The following is a 17,323-nucleotide window of genomic DNA, read 5'->3' as shown; positions in this document are numbered from 1 at the left end:
CTTTGGTCTGGGTGGGGGGATGTTGGTCGCTAGTGAAGTTTCCATGTGTAACAACACCTTGGGTCTCTTCCAGGATCATGGCAGGAAGGGTGAAGTGGGTCACTGACATTGAGAAGTCGGTGCTGATCAACAACTTTGAGAAGAGAGGGTGGATCCAAGTGACAGAGAATGAAGATTGGAATTTCTACTGGTGAGAGTAAACAGCCGTGTTTTGTGTGTGTGTGTGTGTGTGTGTTTAATTTAATAAGTTTGAGTTTTCTAAATGGATAGCCAATTGAGGTGTCTCCACCTTTTATGTTTCTTTTGTTTGTTTGTTTGTTTTGGTTTTTCGAGACAGGGTTTCTCTGTGTAGCTTTGAGCCTGTCTTGGAACTCGCTCTGTAGTCCAGGCTGGCCTCAAACTCACAGAGATCCACCTGTCCCTGCCTCCCGAGTGCTGGGATCAAAGGCGTGCGCCACCACCGCCCGGCCACCTTTTGTGTTTCTGTGTGAATAACCTGAGCTCAGTGTTTGGAACCAGTTAACTAAGGAGCTTCTGAGGCGCTGGCCGGGCCAGGGCCCGGTGACATGTCAGTCTCTCAGGGACCAGGCTGATGTGAGGAGCTGGTGGCTGGGCGCTTCCTCCAGGGTTTGTCCTCGGCAGCTTCGTCCAGCAGGGCCAGGTTTGGGGGCTTGGCCTGCACTGTGGACCACTTCACTGAGACCTTTTCCTCAGATGTCGTGTCTGCTAGGTCTCTGTTTTCTCTCGGCCAGCGATCTGCCATCTTTGTCTTTGTCCTCTTTGGGTGGCATGGTGAAGCCCAGAGCCAGTCTCCCCCCCCGCCCGCCCCACCCCCACCCCCCCCCCCCCCCCACCCCCCCCCCCCCCACCCCGCCCCATGGTTGTGGTTCAGATGTAAGCCCTCAGCCACTGCTCCAGCACCATGCCTGCCTGCCTGTTGCAGAACTTTCCACCATGATGACCATGGACTCTAACCCTCTGGGATTAATTAATTAGCAAATTAAATGCTCTGTTGTATAAGTGGCCTTGGTCAGAATGTTTTTTTACGCAAACAAAGAAAGTGACTAAGACACTCGGCACACCCTTCACCCACTGAGTTCTAGGAGAGAGGGCTGAACTGAACAGTGACTTGAAGCTGGCTTAGTAGGTGCCCAGTGAGGTCATTCATTAGACCTTCAGTGCCAGGGGAGGGCACTGAATGCCTTCCTTGTTCAGGTAAGGAGTGTTTGGAGCTTTTTTTATTTTACCTTTTAGGGGACAGGGGTTAGGAATCTCATTATTTTGCCCAGACTAGCCTTTAACTTCTGGGCTCATCCAGTTCCATCTCAACCTCCAGATAGCTGCTTCTACAGGTCTGTACTATCACAAAAGGCTTTAGAGCTTTTTTGGCTTTTTTGAGACAGGGTTTCTCTGAGTACCCCTGGTTGTCCTGGAACTTGCTTTGTAGACCAGGCTGACCTCAAACTCACAGAGATCTACCTGCCTCTGCCTCCTGAGTGCTGACTGCTGAGATTAAAGGTATACACCATCGTGCCTGACATGTGTGTATGCGTGCATGTGTGTGTGTGTATATTTATGTGCATCTGTGTTCCGACTTCCATATGTCTGTGCGAGTTCACATCAAGGCCAGAGGTCAATACCTGGAGACTTTCTCTATTGATCTCCACTTAGTGTTTGAGGCAGAGTCTCTCTCTAAACTGTAGCTCACTGATTGAGCCAGACTGTCTGGTCAGCACACCCCAGGAATCACCTGTCTCTGCCTCCTCGGTGCTAGGATCACAGATGTGCACTACCACACCTGGCTTTTTATATGGATGCTGAGGATCCAAACTCAGGCCCTCATAATTTTCACAAGTGCCCACACACATAGATATGCACAAATATACAAATATACTTGAAATTTTGTAAATAAAGTAAATTAAATAAAATAAAAGGATCCCTTAACTGCTAGAGAATGTTAGATGGAAATATTTTGGGCAAAGTGAAACCCTGTCTGGGAATTTCTTCCAAGGAAGCCCATACTATGGGGAGTGAGTTGGGGGCCAGGTTCCATGCTGTCAGCCATGGAAGCTGAGCCCTGGGCTTCTATGGCTCTGTGTGGCTGAGCTCTCCCAGAATGAGACACAAATCTGTTTTAGTCCTCACAGGCTTGCTCTGTGGGGTGGAACAGTGTTAGGAAGATAGTCCATGGAGGGAGGCCTGAGGCAGGCTGCCTTGTTTTGCTATTCAGTGGTTCCCTCATAGGTGCCAACCAACCTTCCTTCCTTCATACATTGTCCCTGTCCCTCTGTTCAGTTGATGGGGACAGTGGCTTTGGTAGAGGATTAGAAGGCACCCATTTCTAGGCTGGGGAGGTAATACCCAGTATGAAAAATTACAGAATAAGAACGAGTCCGTCGACTGTCCTCTTGAGCCCTCCCTGTGGAAGGCCCAAGAATAAGGTACGCTGATTTGGGGTCTGGAGTCGCCGTGCTGATTTTAGTGTTCGAATGTGTTTTCTGTGTTCGGATACAAATTCAGTTCCTGACATTAGCTTCTGAAAGAGTCTGTCCCACCTCGTCTGTCAGCTGTGTTAGAATAATAATCAGCCTGACGGGGCTGAAGAGGTGGCTTGGAGATTAAGAGCTCTTCCAGAGCTGGGTTTGATTCCCAGCACCCACATGGCAGCTCACAACCACCTGAAACTCCAGTTCTGTGGGATCCAGTGCCTCTTCTGACATCCCAGCATGCACCAGCCAGTGAACAGTGAGTGGACTTTACTTGGGACCTGATGCAAATGTAAAGGCATGGGGTCAAAGCCACCTCTGTCCTTCAGCCTGGCCCTGGCCCATCCCTGGATGTGCATTCCATGCTCTAGCCACGGGGTAGGCTGGTGACCAGTAAGGGCTCCCTGGAGACAGGCAGGGCTGTGAGCAGGCACGCACTCAGACACGGCTCTGAGCCCCTGTCCCTTCTGTGCCTCTGTTTCAGGATGAGTGTGCAAACCATTCGCAATGTGTTCAGTGTGGAAACTGGGTACCGGCTCTCAGATGACCAGATCGTCAACCACTTCCCCAACCACTATGAACTGACCCGCAAGGACCTGATGGTGAAGAACATTAAGAGATACAGGAAGGAACTGGAGAAGGAAGGAAGTCCTCTGGCAGAGAAAGACGAGAATGGGAAATACCTCTATCTGGGTCGGTGGCTTCCTGCTTGCCCTGGGCCCTAAGTCAGTACCTGAGTGTCTTAGTGAGCGTTTCTATTTTTGTGATAGAAATCACAACCAGGGGTTGTGTACTGCTCTTCCAGAGGACCTGAGTTCAATTCCTAGCACCCATGTCAGGTGTCTCACAACCACCTATAACTCCAGCTTCAGAGATTCTGAAGCCTCTGGCCTCCTTAAAAACCTGTGCCCAGCGGGCGGTGGTGGCACACGCCTTTAATCCCAGCACTTAGGAGGCAGAGGCAAGAGGATCTCTGTGAGTTCGAGGCCAGCCTGGTCTCCAAAGCGAGTTCCAGGAAAGGCACCAAAACTACACAGAGAAACCCTGTCTCAAAAAAACAAAACAAAAAACAAAACCTGCGCCCATATGCATATCCCCAGTATACATACACATAATTTAAAAGTAAATAAATATTTAAAAAAAAAGAAAGAAAGAAATCATGACCAAAAGCATCTTAGGGAGGAAAGGGTGTGTTTCAGTTTATAACTCTTGGGTTACAGCGCATTATTGAGGGATATCAGGTCAGGCACCTGGAGGCAGGAGCTGAAGCAGAGGCCACGGAGGAGCAGCGCTTACTGGCTTGCTTCCCGTGGTGTGCTCAGCCTGCTTTCTCATATGATCCAGGACCACCTGCTCGGGAATGGCACTGCCTATGGTGAGCTGGGCCCTCCCACTTCTATCATTAATCAAGAAAATGTCCTATAGACATGCCTACAGGCCAGTCTGATGAAAGCATTTTCTTAAGACACCCTCTTCCAGCAGGGGTGGAACACATCTTTAATCCCAGTGCTCAGGAGGTAGAAGGAGGAGGATCTCTGAGTTCAAGGCCACCCTGGTCTATAGAGCTAGTTCCAGGACAGGGCTACACAGAGAAACCTTGTCTCAAAAAAACAAACAACAACAACAAAACAAACAAAGCAAACAAACAAACAAGATTTCCTCTTCCAGGGCTGGGGAGATGGCTCAGCAGTTGCTCTTCCAGAGGACCAGGGTTCAATTCCCAGCACCCATATAGCAGTTCACAACTGTCTGTAACTCCAAGATCTGACACCCTCACACAGATATACATGCAGGCAAAATACCAATGCACATAAAATAAAAATAAATTAAAAACAAGAAAAGATTTCTTCCTCTTCCCAGATATGTCTAGGTTTATATCAAGTTGACAAAAACTAACCAATACACTGAGTGAATCATTTCAGGAACACAAGGCATTGGTGGCTGGCTTTGCCAGGTGAATGGGTTGGCAGGTTCTGTGGGCATCTGTTTTACCTCTGGTGTGTCTCCAGTGGGTTGGCAGAGCTGAGCTTGGTTTGGACTCTTGAGTTTCTGTGATCATGGAGTTGCTGAGAGACAGACTTAGTATGGACAAGGATGTGCCCAATGCCACTACCCTCTTAAGCTACACTCAGGGATGGTGTGTATTGCATGAATCCTAATTGGTTATATAATAAAAAACCCAGAGCCAGATATTGGGGTAAAGCTGAAAGATCAGAGAGACAAAGGAACAAGCCACTAGAGAAACTTCTCACCACTACCAAATCCTCAGGCCGAAAGGGAGGCGAGATCCTGTCTCTGAGAATCCTCAGACTGAATGCCACTGAGTCCTCAGCCAAAAGGGCACCAAACTCCTGTCTCCTCCTGCCTTATATGCCTTTCTCAGCCCAGCCACATCACTTCCTGTCTCAACCTTCTTAGTGCTGGGATTAAAGGCGTGTGACTCCCAAATACTGGGATTAAAGGTGTGTACCACCACTGCCTAGCTCTGTTTCTCTTTTAGACTGGATTGATCTCGTATAGTCCAGGGTAGCTTTGAACTCACAGAGATCCAGATGGATCTCTGCCTCCCAAGTGCTAGGATTAAAGGTGTGTGCCACCACTACCTGACCTCTATGGCTCACTCTGTGGCTGTCTCTGCCCTCTGAGCTTCAGGCAGACTTTGTTTAGAGTACAAACAAATATCACCACAGGTGTGTGTCCCTGGTCTACCAGCTGCTTGGCAGTTCAGGATCCCACACCAGAGCAGAATGCAAAAAAAATTTTTTTGAGATTTTATTTATTTATATTTTTTATTATATGGTGGTTTTGTCTGCATGAATATCTGTGTGCCACCTGTGTGCAGTGCCCATGGAGACCAGAAGAGGGCATTGGATCACCTGGAGCTAGAGTCACAGATGGTTGTGAGCCATTATGTGGATGCTGGGAATAGAACCCTGGTCCTCTGCAAGAGCAGCCAGTGTTCTTAATTTCTGAGCCATCTTTGCAGGCCCTGGGCAGAATTTTAGCACCAGTTTCTCTGGCCTGTTTCCCCATCTGCTATGTGGGGATGGTAGCTGCCTAGCAGACAGCTTACATGGGGTTTAAGTGATGTATGTTTGTAAAGTTCTGTGTGCACAGCTCAAAGGGTCCCTTCTTAGTATACACAGGAACGGGACAGCAGCAGTCCTGTCCTGTAGGTTCAGGGTTGAGGTGACAGGGTGCTGAGGAGCCCTGACCCCAGACGGGCAGCTGCTTATGGCAATGGGTATCTTTTCTTCAGACTTTGTCCCCGTCACCTACATGCTCCCCGCTGACTACAATCTGTTTGTGGAGGAGTTCCGGAAGAGCCCATCCAGCACCTGGATCATGAAGCCTTGCGGCAAAGCCCAGGGGAAGGGCATCTTCCTTATCAACAAGCTCTCACAGATCAAAAAGTGGTCCCGGGACAGCAAGACGTCCTCGTGAGTTGACAGGAACCCCCCCCCCCCCCCCCCCCCCCCCCCCCGAACTGCATGCAAGGTTCCTGTTAGCTGCGTCCTGCTGTCCTGTAGCCCCAGTCACGGGCGGGGCAGCCCTTCCTTACCTGCTTTTCCAGCTGTGAACTTGTTATGGGGCCCCCCCAGCGGGGCCCTATGGCTGAAGACATGTAATTAACCCCAGATTTCCCTATTGTAAGCCATGGGGGGGGGGGGGGGCACGTGATATCGGTCCTGGGCATGGCCTTGCAGGCCACTCGGTTCCCAAGCTGGTTGAGGCAGACACAGTTGTGACAGTGAGGCACATGCTTCAAAGCTGGCGGCCCAGTCCATGCCTCTGCTTCTGTGTCTGAGGGAACTGAGAACAGTAACCACTCCTGTCCTGGGGGAACAGGTCACCCGATAAAGCCCGGGGGAGAGGAAGGGTGCCCTGCTGGGGGCACCTGAGTGGACAGCAGGGTGATTGGCAGGTGGAGTCTAATGTACCCCCCTGTGTTTGCTAGCTTTCTTCTGTCCTTGAGGAGTCCTAAGCTGCTTGGCGATGCCTGGAGACCCTGGAGCAAAGCCTCAGTATGATAATTTCCCAGAGTGGCAGAGGACTCTTCTTGTATAGGGTGTTTCAGTCTGATTACACTTTGCTCCAGGATCCTCCTTGGGTGGGTTCCCAGGGGGCTGCCCTGCAACTCTTGCCGTGGCTTCTAGCTGAGATATCCTCCATGGTCCCACCCCTAGACAGGTGCACACACGGGCTTTATCCCTTGTGTCAGGGTTCACTCTTGGTTTGGCCATTCTGTAACTCTGGACAGTGTATGGTGATGCTTCAACCCCCACAGGGTCATGCAAAGCAGTTTCGCTGGGCTGGTAGCCTCTGCCCACCCCCCACTTCCGGCCCATCATCCCCCTTTCGGGCCCGTCCTCAGGCAGTGGCTGCTCTTCTTACCGAGTGGATAGTCCTCCCTTTTCAGAGTCATCCGGCTAGAATCACGCAGTATGGGGCCTTTTCGGGTTGGCTGCTGTCACTTTTAAGGGTCCCCCTAAGTACCTGGCGTACATTATGCCATCCGGCTTGTGCACTCATTTCTTTCCGCCACTGAATAAATCGTTCTGTTACCTGACAGTTTACCCACTCACCTACTGAAGGCCGCCTTGATGGATGGCACGTCCGGCAGCTGTGACTGAGGCTGCCGTAAGCATCACTCTGCAGGGCTTGCGTGTGCGTGTGCGTGTGCGTGTGTGTGTGTGTGTGTGTGTGTGTGTGTGTGTGTGAGAGAGAGAGAGAGATCAGATCCTCAGCTCCTTTGGGTGAATGCCAAGGAATGTATCACCACACCCAGCTGTACACAGATTTCTAATTTTAATGGCTGTCTCAGTTTGATTTCTGACAAAAAACAACCCCAGAGGGGGAGCTAATTGATTTTAGCTCTCACTTCCAGGTTACATTCCATCACGGGGACGTCAAGGGGGGCAGGAACTTGGAACACCTATTTACATCACACCCACAGTCGCGAGTGGAGAGAAATTAATATAAGCATGCCCTCTACATGATGCTTTCTTCATCATGTAGCTCAGGATCCCTGGCCTAGGGGATGGTGTTGCTCCCTGTAGACTGTATTCCCACATAATTAAGGTAGTTCCCCTACAAAGGGCTGGAGAGACGACTCAGTGGTTAAGAGTCCTTGCTATTCTTGCAGAGGACCTGGGTTAAGTTCCCAGAACCAACATGGCGGCTAACAACTGTATGTAATAACTCCAGTTGGAGGGGATCTCATATCTCTTCTGACCTCCACGGGAAAAAAAAAAAGACAGTTAGCCACAGACATGCTCACAGGCCAATCAATGTAGAGAGTGCCTCCCTGAGACTCTTCCCAGCTGATTCTAGGTTGTGTGAATTTGATGATTAAAGCTAACCGGGCTGGAGAGATGGCTCAGCTGTTAAGAACACTGGCCGCTTTTCCAGAGGACTCAGGTTTGAGACCCAACCACATGACCGCTCACAACTGTAACCCCGGTTCCCCCATGGTACTGCATGCATGTGGTACGCAGACATACATACAGACAAAACACCCGTACACATTAAATAATTAATTAAAAAAGAAAGCAAACCGGCTAGGCGGCGGTGGCGCACTTTGATCCCAGCACTCCAGAGGCAGAGCCAGGCGGATCTCGGTGAGTTTGAGGCCAGCCCGGTCTACAGAGCGAGTTCCAGGACTGGCTCCAAAAACTACACAAAGAAACTCTGTCTCGAAAAATAAAAAATAAATAAAAAAGGAAAGCAAACCATCACAGTGGCCAGCAAGTTATCACTTCTCCCCTTTGCAAGCGGTGCCTTTAATCTTGTATCTTTTACAGCCTAATTGTGACTCTCTCTGATGTGTGTAGGTTTGTGTCTCAGTCCACAAAAGAAGCTTACGTGATCTCCCTCTATATCAATAATCCATTACTCATCGGTGGGAGGAAGTTTGACCTGCGGCTGTATGTCCTGGTATCCACGTACCGCCCACTGCGCTGCTACATGTAAGAGTCTGGCCCTGCTTCCGTCGGGCTCACTTCACAGTGTTACTTCGAGGCTTAATGACTCAGTGACATGGGGGGACACCCAGCAGCGCCTGGCTCAGCGTGGGTATCAGATGGGTAGCTCTTGTTTAAGAGCAGTTGACCCAGAAGCTACTGTAAATCTTACAAATAAGAATACCACTCGTTGGGACATTTGAAGCAAGTGGGGTGGGGTGTGTACACCTCTAACCCCAGCACTCAGGAGGTGGGGATGGGAAGGTCGTGAGTTTGAGCTTAGCCTGGGCTGCATAGTGAAACCCAAAGCAGTGGATGCTGCCAGCCACTCTTCTGTCGAGTGGGCTGGTGTGTTTCCTCTCTCGTGTCCTGTGTCTCAGTCTGAGTTCCTTTGCAGGTACAAGCTTGGCTTCTGCCGTTTCTGCACGGTGAAGTACACCCCAAGCACCAGTGAGCTGGACAACATGTTCGTCCACCTTACCAATGTAGCCATCCAGAAGCACGGGGTGAGTGTCTCCTCTTTGTGCATCAGGAAGTGGCCTGGCTTTGTGGGATTCTCTCTCATATGTATGTGCAAGAGGGGACCAGGCTAGTTCTAGGAGAGCCGTTCACAACCCAGTGGCCCGAGGCCCAGGCCACTGAAGGGACTCGGAGTAGCAGGTGTGACTGTCCCAGGCACATTATCCGAATGCCTGGTTAGGGTTGGAATAGAAGTGGGGGTTCCTAGAGAAACAAGAGTGTAGGTTCAGGCCCCCCCTTTCTGCTTCTGGGATCGTGGGCGAGTCGGCTCAATGCTGGAGCCTCCTTTAGTACAAGCAGGAGACCTTGACCTGAGATGGGTCATATCCTGATAAACCTCAGTTGGTTATTGTGCTGAAATTGGCCTTAGGACCTGGTGCACTGGTGCATGTTGGGTAAGCCCTCTACCACTGACCTATCTTCCCAGCCTCCTAGCCTCTTCTTACTTTGAGACAATGTCTCACTAAGTTGCTCATGCTGTAGCCCAGGCAGGTCTTGGCTTGGAATTCCCCCTGCCTAGGTATCTGAGTAGCTAGAGCTATAGACAGGCACCAACCTGTCTTTTATTATTATTATTATTTCTTTTGTTTGTTTTGGTTGGTTGGTTTTTCAAGACAATCTTCCTTTTTTTAACCTTTGCTGTCCTGGAACTCTGTCCATAGACCAGGCTGGCCTCAAACTCAGAGATCCACCAGCCTCTGCCCCCCAAATCTGGGATTAAAGGCATGCACCACCACTGCCCAGCCTATTATTATTGTTTCTAATGTGTATGTATGTATGTGTGTCTGTGAGCACAGGCATGTGTGTGTAGGTGCCCACAGAAGCCAGAAGAGGGTATCAGATTTTCTGCAACTGGAGTTACAGATGATAGTGAGTCACCACTCAACATGATGATTGCTGGGACCCAAACTTGGGTCTTCTGGAAGAGTAGCAAGTGCTCTTAATCACTGAGCCATTTTTCCAGCCCCTAACCCTGTCTTAAAGTGAAAATACTGTAGGTCGAAAATGTATTCAGTTCACCTAACCCATTGAACATCATAGTGTGTGTGTGTGTGTGTGTGTGTGTGTGTGTGTGTGTGTGTGTGTGTGTTGCTTCATGCAGCCCTTTTGAATGGCAAAGCACTTCCTTTTTTGAAACTGCAGCTTGAGCCTTGTGGGAAAATTTTCCACAGCTCCGCATTAGAATTAGAAAGGGAACAGCTGTCACTCTGAGCACTGGAAAGCAGCCCCTCCTGGCGAGAGCAGGAGTCAGTGTGGCCAAGGACTGGCTGTCACAGAAGCCCAGGAGCCTCTGCTGTGCAGGGAGGGTTCACAAGCAAGGGGATGGGTCATGGTTGCTGCGGGCCTGGAAGGGACAGGCTTAGCAAGCAGAGAAGGAAGAGCCGGCCGGGCCTGAGGCTGCGACACCTGCAGGCTGGTGGGATGAGATGTTCTGAGGCGACCGAAGCCTAGGTGACATGCTTGCTTTTCACGTCCACATCTGTGGTATCTGGCTGGAGATACTTGACCCCTCAAGACCCTTTCTTTTTTTTTATCAATTGTTCTTAAAATTATACATTACTGATTTAGGCATTTTAATGTTTTTGTTGTTATTGTTGGGTTTTGTTTCTTCCCTTCTTTCTTTCTTTCTTCCTTCCTTTCTTTCTTTCTTTTTTTTCCTTATTTTTCGAGATAAAGTCTTGCCTTAGCTGTCATGGAACTTCCTTTGTAGACCAGGCTGGCCTGGAACTCATAGAAATCCGCCTGCCTTTGCCTCCCAAGTTCTGGGATTAAAGGAGTGTACTACCATGCCCAGCCTTCTTTGTTTCAGTTTTTGAGATTGACTCTATATTTGTCCTAGTTAGGGTTACCATTGCTGTGATGAAATACCATGACCAAAAGCATTGACCTAGAGCAGCTTCCGGGGAGGGAGAAATGACTACCTTGGTCTGGAAGGGGACCCAGGTGGGACTTCACAGTGTGGGCTCCTGAGTGGGAACAGTTGCTTATGAGACTAGTAGGGAGATGAACATCTAACAATGTGTGTAGTAGATGGCACAGACCACCCTGGGCAGGGGTTCCTTCTGTCTTGCTACAGGATAGCTGTTCATACCCAGGAGGCACTTGAGGGTAAGTGGCTGGGTTCCTCCAGGCTGTGTCCTGAAGGTCGCTTCCTCCCTCCCTCACCAGGAGGACTACAACCATATCCACGGTGGCAAGTGGACTGTCAACAACCTGCGACTCTACCTGGAGAGCACCCGAGGCAGAGAGGTGACCAGCAAACTGTTTGACGAAATCCACTGGATCATCGTGCAGTCTCTCAAGGCCGTGGCGGTGAGTGACAGGTTGGGAGCAGGGCAGGTGGGCCCTGAAAGCCCAATGGGAGGCCCTGGTCTAACCAGTGGTTAGGAAGTGTTCTACAGCCAGGAGTACTTCTGTTCACTCATCCTGCCTATGTGTCAGCCAGGGCTGAAACAGTTTTGGGAAGGGATTGGGGCCAATTTCTGGTGAGCGTGGCCAGCCTCTGATATGGACAGAGACCCTGAAGCCTCAGCAGAAGTATAGAGTCCCAGGACTGGAGAGATGGCTCAGGGGTTAAGAGCACTGACTACTCATCCAGAGGACCCAGGTTCAATTCCTAGCACCCACATGGCAGCTCATACCTGTCTGTAACTCCAGTTTCAGGGGATCTGACACCCATGGCACATTAAATAGATAGATAGATAGATAGATAGATAGATAGATAGATAGATATTAAGAAAGAAGTATAGAGCCCCATTGACATCATCTCTTTTTCCTTCCTTTCTTCCTTTTTTGAGATATGGACTCACAGTGTAGCCAGGGTTGGCGTGGAGAAGGTTACCAGGGTGGTCTGGAGCGCACAGAGATAGCCTGCCTCTGCCTCTCCACCATCAGCCCTTCTTGGTGGGTGTTTCGGCATGAGCTGATACTCCTTGGGGGATTCGGCAGCGGTAGCGGCGGCCTTCTTTTCAGGCAGCGTGTTGTTGCTGTTTCCTGGCTCTTGAAGGTTGGAGACCTCCTGCTTCTGTTCCTGACCTCAGGTCTTTGCTTTGCTGGATTACAGTTTTCAGGCAGGCACACTTCTGTCTTTGAGGGATAGGAGTAAGTGGTGTGCTGGCCCCTATTTTCAGGACTTTACAGATGGTGTCTCTGGGGTGTCTCTGCTTCCCCACATAACTCACAAGAAAATGGGGGGTCTGACCCCAGAGCTAAGAACAGAGGAAGAGGCTCCTATCCCAAAGCCAGCCTCCTTGTCTCCCATGCCCTTTCTCAAGAGGAACAGGAAGGCAGCCAGCCCACTGCTGAGGTCACTTGCAAGACCCGGAGTTCCTCAGCTCGCCCTCTGAGGGCAGTATGGTCTAGCCTGCTACTGAGCTGGCCCCTGACAGACCCACCCACTTGTGTGGGACCTGAGGACACAGGCCTGGGGACATGGATAATATGTCTCCATGGAGATGTGAGAGATGCAAAATTCCCAGGTTGCACCCATCTTCCTTCCCGAGAAGAGCCACCCTGTGCACAAATTTGCCTCACAGAAGGGGCGTTTCTCCTGGCCCTCAGCTCAGCGGGCGAGCCTGCTGCTGCCTCTGGTGTCCATTTGACTCTTTGCCTGGGTGGTGATTCTCAAGCTTTCGAAGGAGGCAGGGTTTTTTGTTTTGTTTTAATTTTTTAATCATGTGTAGGTGTGTGTGTGTGTGTGTGTGTGTGTGTGTGTGTGTGTGTGTGTGTGTGTTTGTGGGTATGTGCATGTGAGTGCAGGTGCCCACAGAGGCATTGGATCCCCTGAAGCTAGAGTTACAGACAGTTGTGAGCTGCCTGACATGTGTTCCAGGAGCTGAACTAGGGTCCTCTGGAAGAGCAGTGCTCTGAGCCGTCTCCCCAACACCTGGTCCTTTGTTCAGTATGCATGGAAACTTTATTTAAGGTATATTTAAGTGAATTGAAAATTACAATGGAAATCTAAAAATTGAAAGGAATAGGCTTTTTTTTTTTTTTTTTTTTTTTTTTTTTTTTTTTTTTTGGTTTTTCGAGACAGGGTTTCTCTATGTAGCTTTGCGCCTTTCCTGGAACTCACTTGGTAGTCCAGGCTGGCCTCGAACTCACAGAGATCCGCCTGGCTCTGCCTCCCGAGTGCTGGGATTAAAGGCGTGCGCCACCACCGCCCGGCTGGAATAGGCTTTCTTTTCTCATTGGAAACAGGTTTATAATCTGGTTTTTACAGGGCTGGGAGGAATAAGAAAAAGCCTGCTGGTGTGGGGGCGGGGGCAGGGTGTCATCAATGTGGGAGGGTCCCTTTGGTCCCTGAAGATGTAGCTTTACATTTATTTGTTTGTTTGGTTTTGGTTTTGTTTTTTGAGACAGGGTTTCTCTGTGTAGTCCTGACTGTCCTGGCACTCACTCTGTAGACCAGGCTGGCCTCGAACTCACAGAGATCCACCTGTCTCTGCCCCGTATCCGAGTGTTGGGATTAAAGGCATGTGCCACCACTGTCCAGCAGGATATGGCTCTATAACCTGTTGGTCACTCCACAGCCAGTGATGAACAATGACAAGCACTGCTTTGAATGCTACGGCTACGACATCATCATCGACGACAAGCTGAAGCCCTGGCTGATCGAGGTAACTCACAACCCTGCCGCCGTGGCCAGCAGTGCCGTGGGAGAAGGGAACGTTCTTACCGTTCTCTAGTGTGTGTTAAAGCATAATTTGGAGGTGGATCCAGCTGCCTCTTGAAGCGGGTGTAGTGTGGCCAATCTAGAAAGGATGAGATAGATGTACACGTCCTGCCACGTAGCTACGCAGCGGGGCTTTTTCTTGGCCACAGCCACTGTGTTAGTTACTTTTCTCGGCACTGTGATCAAATACCTCACAAACAGTTTCAGGGGAGTTTTATTTGGTACATGGATTGAGTATATAAGCCATCATGGTGGGGAAGCATGGTGTGGGGTGAATGAGGCGGCCACTCACATGTTCCCAGAGTTGACGTGGAGCGAGATGAGTGCTGGTACTCCACTGGCTTCCTTCTTCCTTCAGCCTAGGACCTCGCCCCTGGGACGGTGCCACCCACAGCCAGGGTGGGTCTTCCTTCCTAAGTTAAACCTCTCTGGAAATACCCCCAGAGTTACTCTGAAGTGTGTCTCCTAGGTGACTGCAAATCCCATCAGGTTGATGAAGATGAACTATCACAGCCTTTTCAGAGAGGTGGGCACTGGTGCCCTTGTCTGAGGCCACAGTTGCCAGGAGGACAAGGATGGAAGATGCCCTGAGCATGCAGGGGCCCCCATTGTGTTGTGTCACTCTGTGTGTCACGTGGACACCTGCCCTCTCAACAAGCTCGTTTGGAGACATACAGCTCAGGCCCTTCAGTTCATTTCAAGGCAGGAAGCCTAGGACTCTTGTGTGAAGAGTAGAGCTTGGCCCCCTACAGGGAAAGTCAGAGGGAACCTCAGTGCTGAGCTCATGGTAATCAAGCTATCTAGAGCATGATGGGAGCCTGCTAATGCTGCTGGAATGGGGGGCCAAGGGGAGACATAATACTTCCTTCCCTCCCTCCCTCCCCACCCCTTCCTTTTTTTTTTTTTATTTTGAGAACAGGGTCTTGTGTAGCTGGCTTCGATCCTCCTACGCCAAGCACCCAAGCTTCCAGGTGCTGGGGTCAGAGGTGGTGGCTTCCTGCATCTTAAATACAGTAACTTGAATGGAAGTCACACTTCCCTTGATGAACTAAGATCCTAGTTGTAGCTATCATTTTTTTCTCTCTCTCTCAAAGATTTGTTTTATTTTTCAGTGTGTGTGTGTGTGTGTGTGTGTGTGTGTGTGTGTCGGGGATGGGGGCTTTGATGGTGGGGTGGTGATGTGCACATGAATGCAGGTGCCTGCAGAGGCCAGAGAGGGCATCAGATCCCCAGAGCTGGGGTTAATAGGCAATTGTGATCCTGTCTCTTTTTTTTTGAAGATTTATTTATTACGTATACAGTGTTCTGCCTGTGTGTAAGCATACACACCAGAAGAGGGCACTAGATCTCACTATAGATGGTGGTGAGCCACCAAGTGGTTGCTGGGAATTGAACTCAGGACCTCTGGAAGAGCAGCCAGTGCTCTTAACCACTGAGCCATCTCGCCAGCCCGTGATCCTGTCTTTAAGTATTACTTATAGCTCACCCAACAGCCGATAGGAACAGATCACATGATGCCCTGTCCTAGTTTGCTTCTCTGTTGTTATAACAAAACACTAATCAAGCCGGGCGGTAGTGGCACACCCCTTTAAGTTTGAGACCAGCCTGGTCTCCAGAGCTGGACCCAGGACAGCCAAGGCTACACAAAGAAACCCTGTCTCGAAAACAACAACAACAACAAAAAAAAAAAACAAAGATAAAAACAACAAAAAAACCCACTAATCAAAAGCAATTTGAGAGGAGGCTGGCGAGATTGCTCAGTGGTTAGAGCACTGGCTGCTCTTCTAGAGGACCTAGGTTCAATTCTCAGCATCTACGTGGCAGCTCACAACCATCTGTAACTCCAGTTCCAGGGCATCCAACACCCTCTTCTGGCCTCCATGGGCACTGCACATAGATGGTGCACAGACATACCAGGAAAACACCCGCACACAAAACATAAATCAGACTTAAAAAAAAAAAGCGCACACCTTTGGGGTGGAAAGGGTTTACTCGGCTTACAGGCTGTGGTCTACCCAGCCAGTGAAGCCAAGGCAGGGACTGGAGCAGAGACACCGGCTTGCTTCCCTGGCTCGCTCGACTGCTTTTCTTATGCAGCCCAGGCCCACCTGCCCAGGGATTGCACTGCCCACCCTGGCCTGGGCTCCCCTGCATAAATAGGCTATGAAGAAAATGTTTCACAGGGCCAACAAGATGGCTCAGTGGGTGTGGAGGCCCTCGCCGGCTAAGCCTGACAACCGAGTTTGATTTCCAGGACCCACAGGAGTAAAAGTGAAGCACCAACTCCCACAGGTTGTCCACTGGCCTCCACACGTGCCCTGGGACACACGTGTGCCCACACAAACGCACACGCACATCACACAGAAAAATAAATAAATGTGTAAAGAAGAAAGTATAAAGAAAAGAAAATCCCTCGCAGACATGCCCACAGACCCCTGATATGAGCCGTTCCTCTTCACCAGGCAACTCTAGGGTATGTCAGGTTGACAGCTAACTCTGGCGGCTTCCCATATGAAGTGCTTGGCAGGTGTGAGGTGTCCACGTTAAATGATGGCAGGCGCCTGGAGCGCGGGGCCCACACTGGCTCCAGCACCTCTCCTTCCAGAGAAAGGAGCGCCACAGTGAAGGATGTGTGTTTCTCTTCTCGTAGGTTAACGCATCCCCGTCTCTTACCTCCAGCACCGCCAACGATCGAATCCTTAAGTACAACCTGATCAACGACACCCTCAACATCGCGGTCCCCAACGGCGAGATCCCCGACTGCAAATGGAACAAGTCTCCTCCCAAGGAAGTTCTCGGCAACTATGAAATCCTGTAAGTCTGCGCGTGGCTCTGCAGGGGTCCCGTGTTCTGAAGTGCCCTTTGGCTATTCTGGGTATCTGGGGGGGGCTCACTTTTCTTGAGCAGTGTGTCTATGCGTTGATGCTATGAGGGGTAGCTGTTGAAGAGACAGAAAAGAGGTTTGGGTCTGTTCTGTGTAGCCGGTACTTAGGAAGCATCTGTCACATGCTCAGGCAGGTGTGAGCCCACTGCTCTGTCTGTCACCTCTGCAGGGTGTGAGGTGCTGGGGCAGGGTGCACACAGTCCGGGGCTCGTACCCTACCTCCTCCTGTGTAGCTTTGTGCCAGTGAGGTGCTCAGTATCGCTCTGTGGGCCTCAGTCCAAACACGGGAGGTTGGGAAGGACAAAGTGATTCTTACGGCTCCCCTCTAGACAGGGCTTCCCGTGGGCTAGGATCCGTGGCCAGTGCTGTAGGCACTCCATCCTATTCCTTTACCCTGCGCCCTGGGAGCTGAGTAGTAGCTTGGCTCTGCCTTACAGATTGGAGACAAATGGACCTATTGGGAGTGGGGGGTGGGGGTGGGGGTGGAAAATAAAGTAACAGGGATCAGGAGTTCAGTGGTGGTCAAGGTGTAGTCTGTTCTACATGGGAGACTGGATGGCCATAAAAAGATTGGCCTAGTGCTGTGTATACTGTGGCCCAGGAGGGTGAGTGAGAAAAGTAAGTTGCAGGAAAGGGTAGTTTATCGATACAGACAGTGACCTCCACAGCCCTTGTGTGCACATTAACAGTTTTTGTTTCTTTTGGTTTGCTTTTTGATATAGCATCTCACTATGTAGATCAGGCTGGCCTTGAACTTGTAGAAAACCCCCTGCCTCTGCCTTTCAAGTACTGGGTT

The 17,323-nt window shown here is 50.3% G+C and overlaps 1 protein-coding gene across 5 annotated transcripts in view; it reads left to right on the top strand.

Moving 5' to 3' along the window:
- Ttll1 (TTL family tubulin polyglutamylase complex subunit L1) overlaps positions 1-17,323 on the top strand; it is a 28,240-nt gene that overhangs the window by 5,583 nt on the left and 5,334 nt on the right. For all 5 annotated transcript variants that reach the window (XM_052748486.1, XM_052748485.1, XM_052748484.1 and 2 more), the window contains 8 exons: positions 74-190; positions 2,971-3,179; positions 5,746-5,926; positions 8,321-8,455; positions 8,847-8,955; positions 11,138-11,281; positions 13,501-13,587; positions 16,294-16,457. In XM_052748486.1, coding sequence (XP_052604446.1) covers positions 78-190; positions 2,971-3,179; positions 5,746-5,926; positions 8,321-8,455; positions 8,847-8,955; positions 11,138-11,281; positions 13,501-13,587; positions 16,294-16,457 — 1,142 coding nt within the window. In that variant the 5' untranslated portion in view covers positions 74-77. The remainder of the gene's footprint in view (positions 1-73; positions 191-2,970; positions 3,180-5,745; positions 5,927-8,320; positions 8,456-8,846; positions 8,956-11,137; positions 11,282-13,500; positions 13,588-16,293; positions 16,458-17,323) is intronic.

This window comes from Peromyscus californicus, unplaced genomic scaffold, assembly GCF_007827085.1.
Source record: "Peromyscus californicus insignis strain IS unplaced genomic scaffold, ASM782708v3 Scaffold_20__1_contigs__length_68692818, whole genome shotgun sequence".
NCBI classification, from domain to species: Eukaryota; Metazoa; Chordata; class Mammalia; order Rodentia; family Cricetidae; genus Peromyscus; species Peromyscus californicus.
This window is presented reverse-complemented; position numbering and strand designations above follow the sequence as displayed.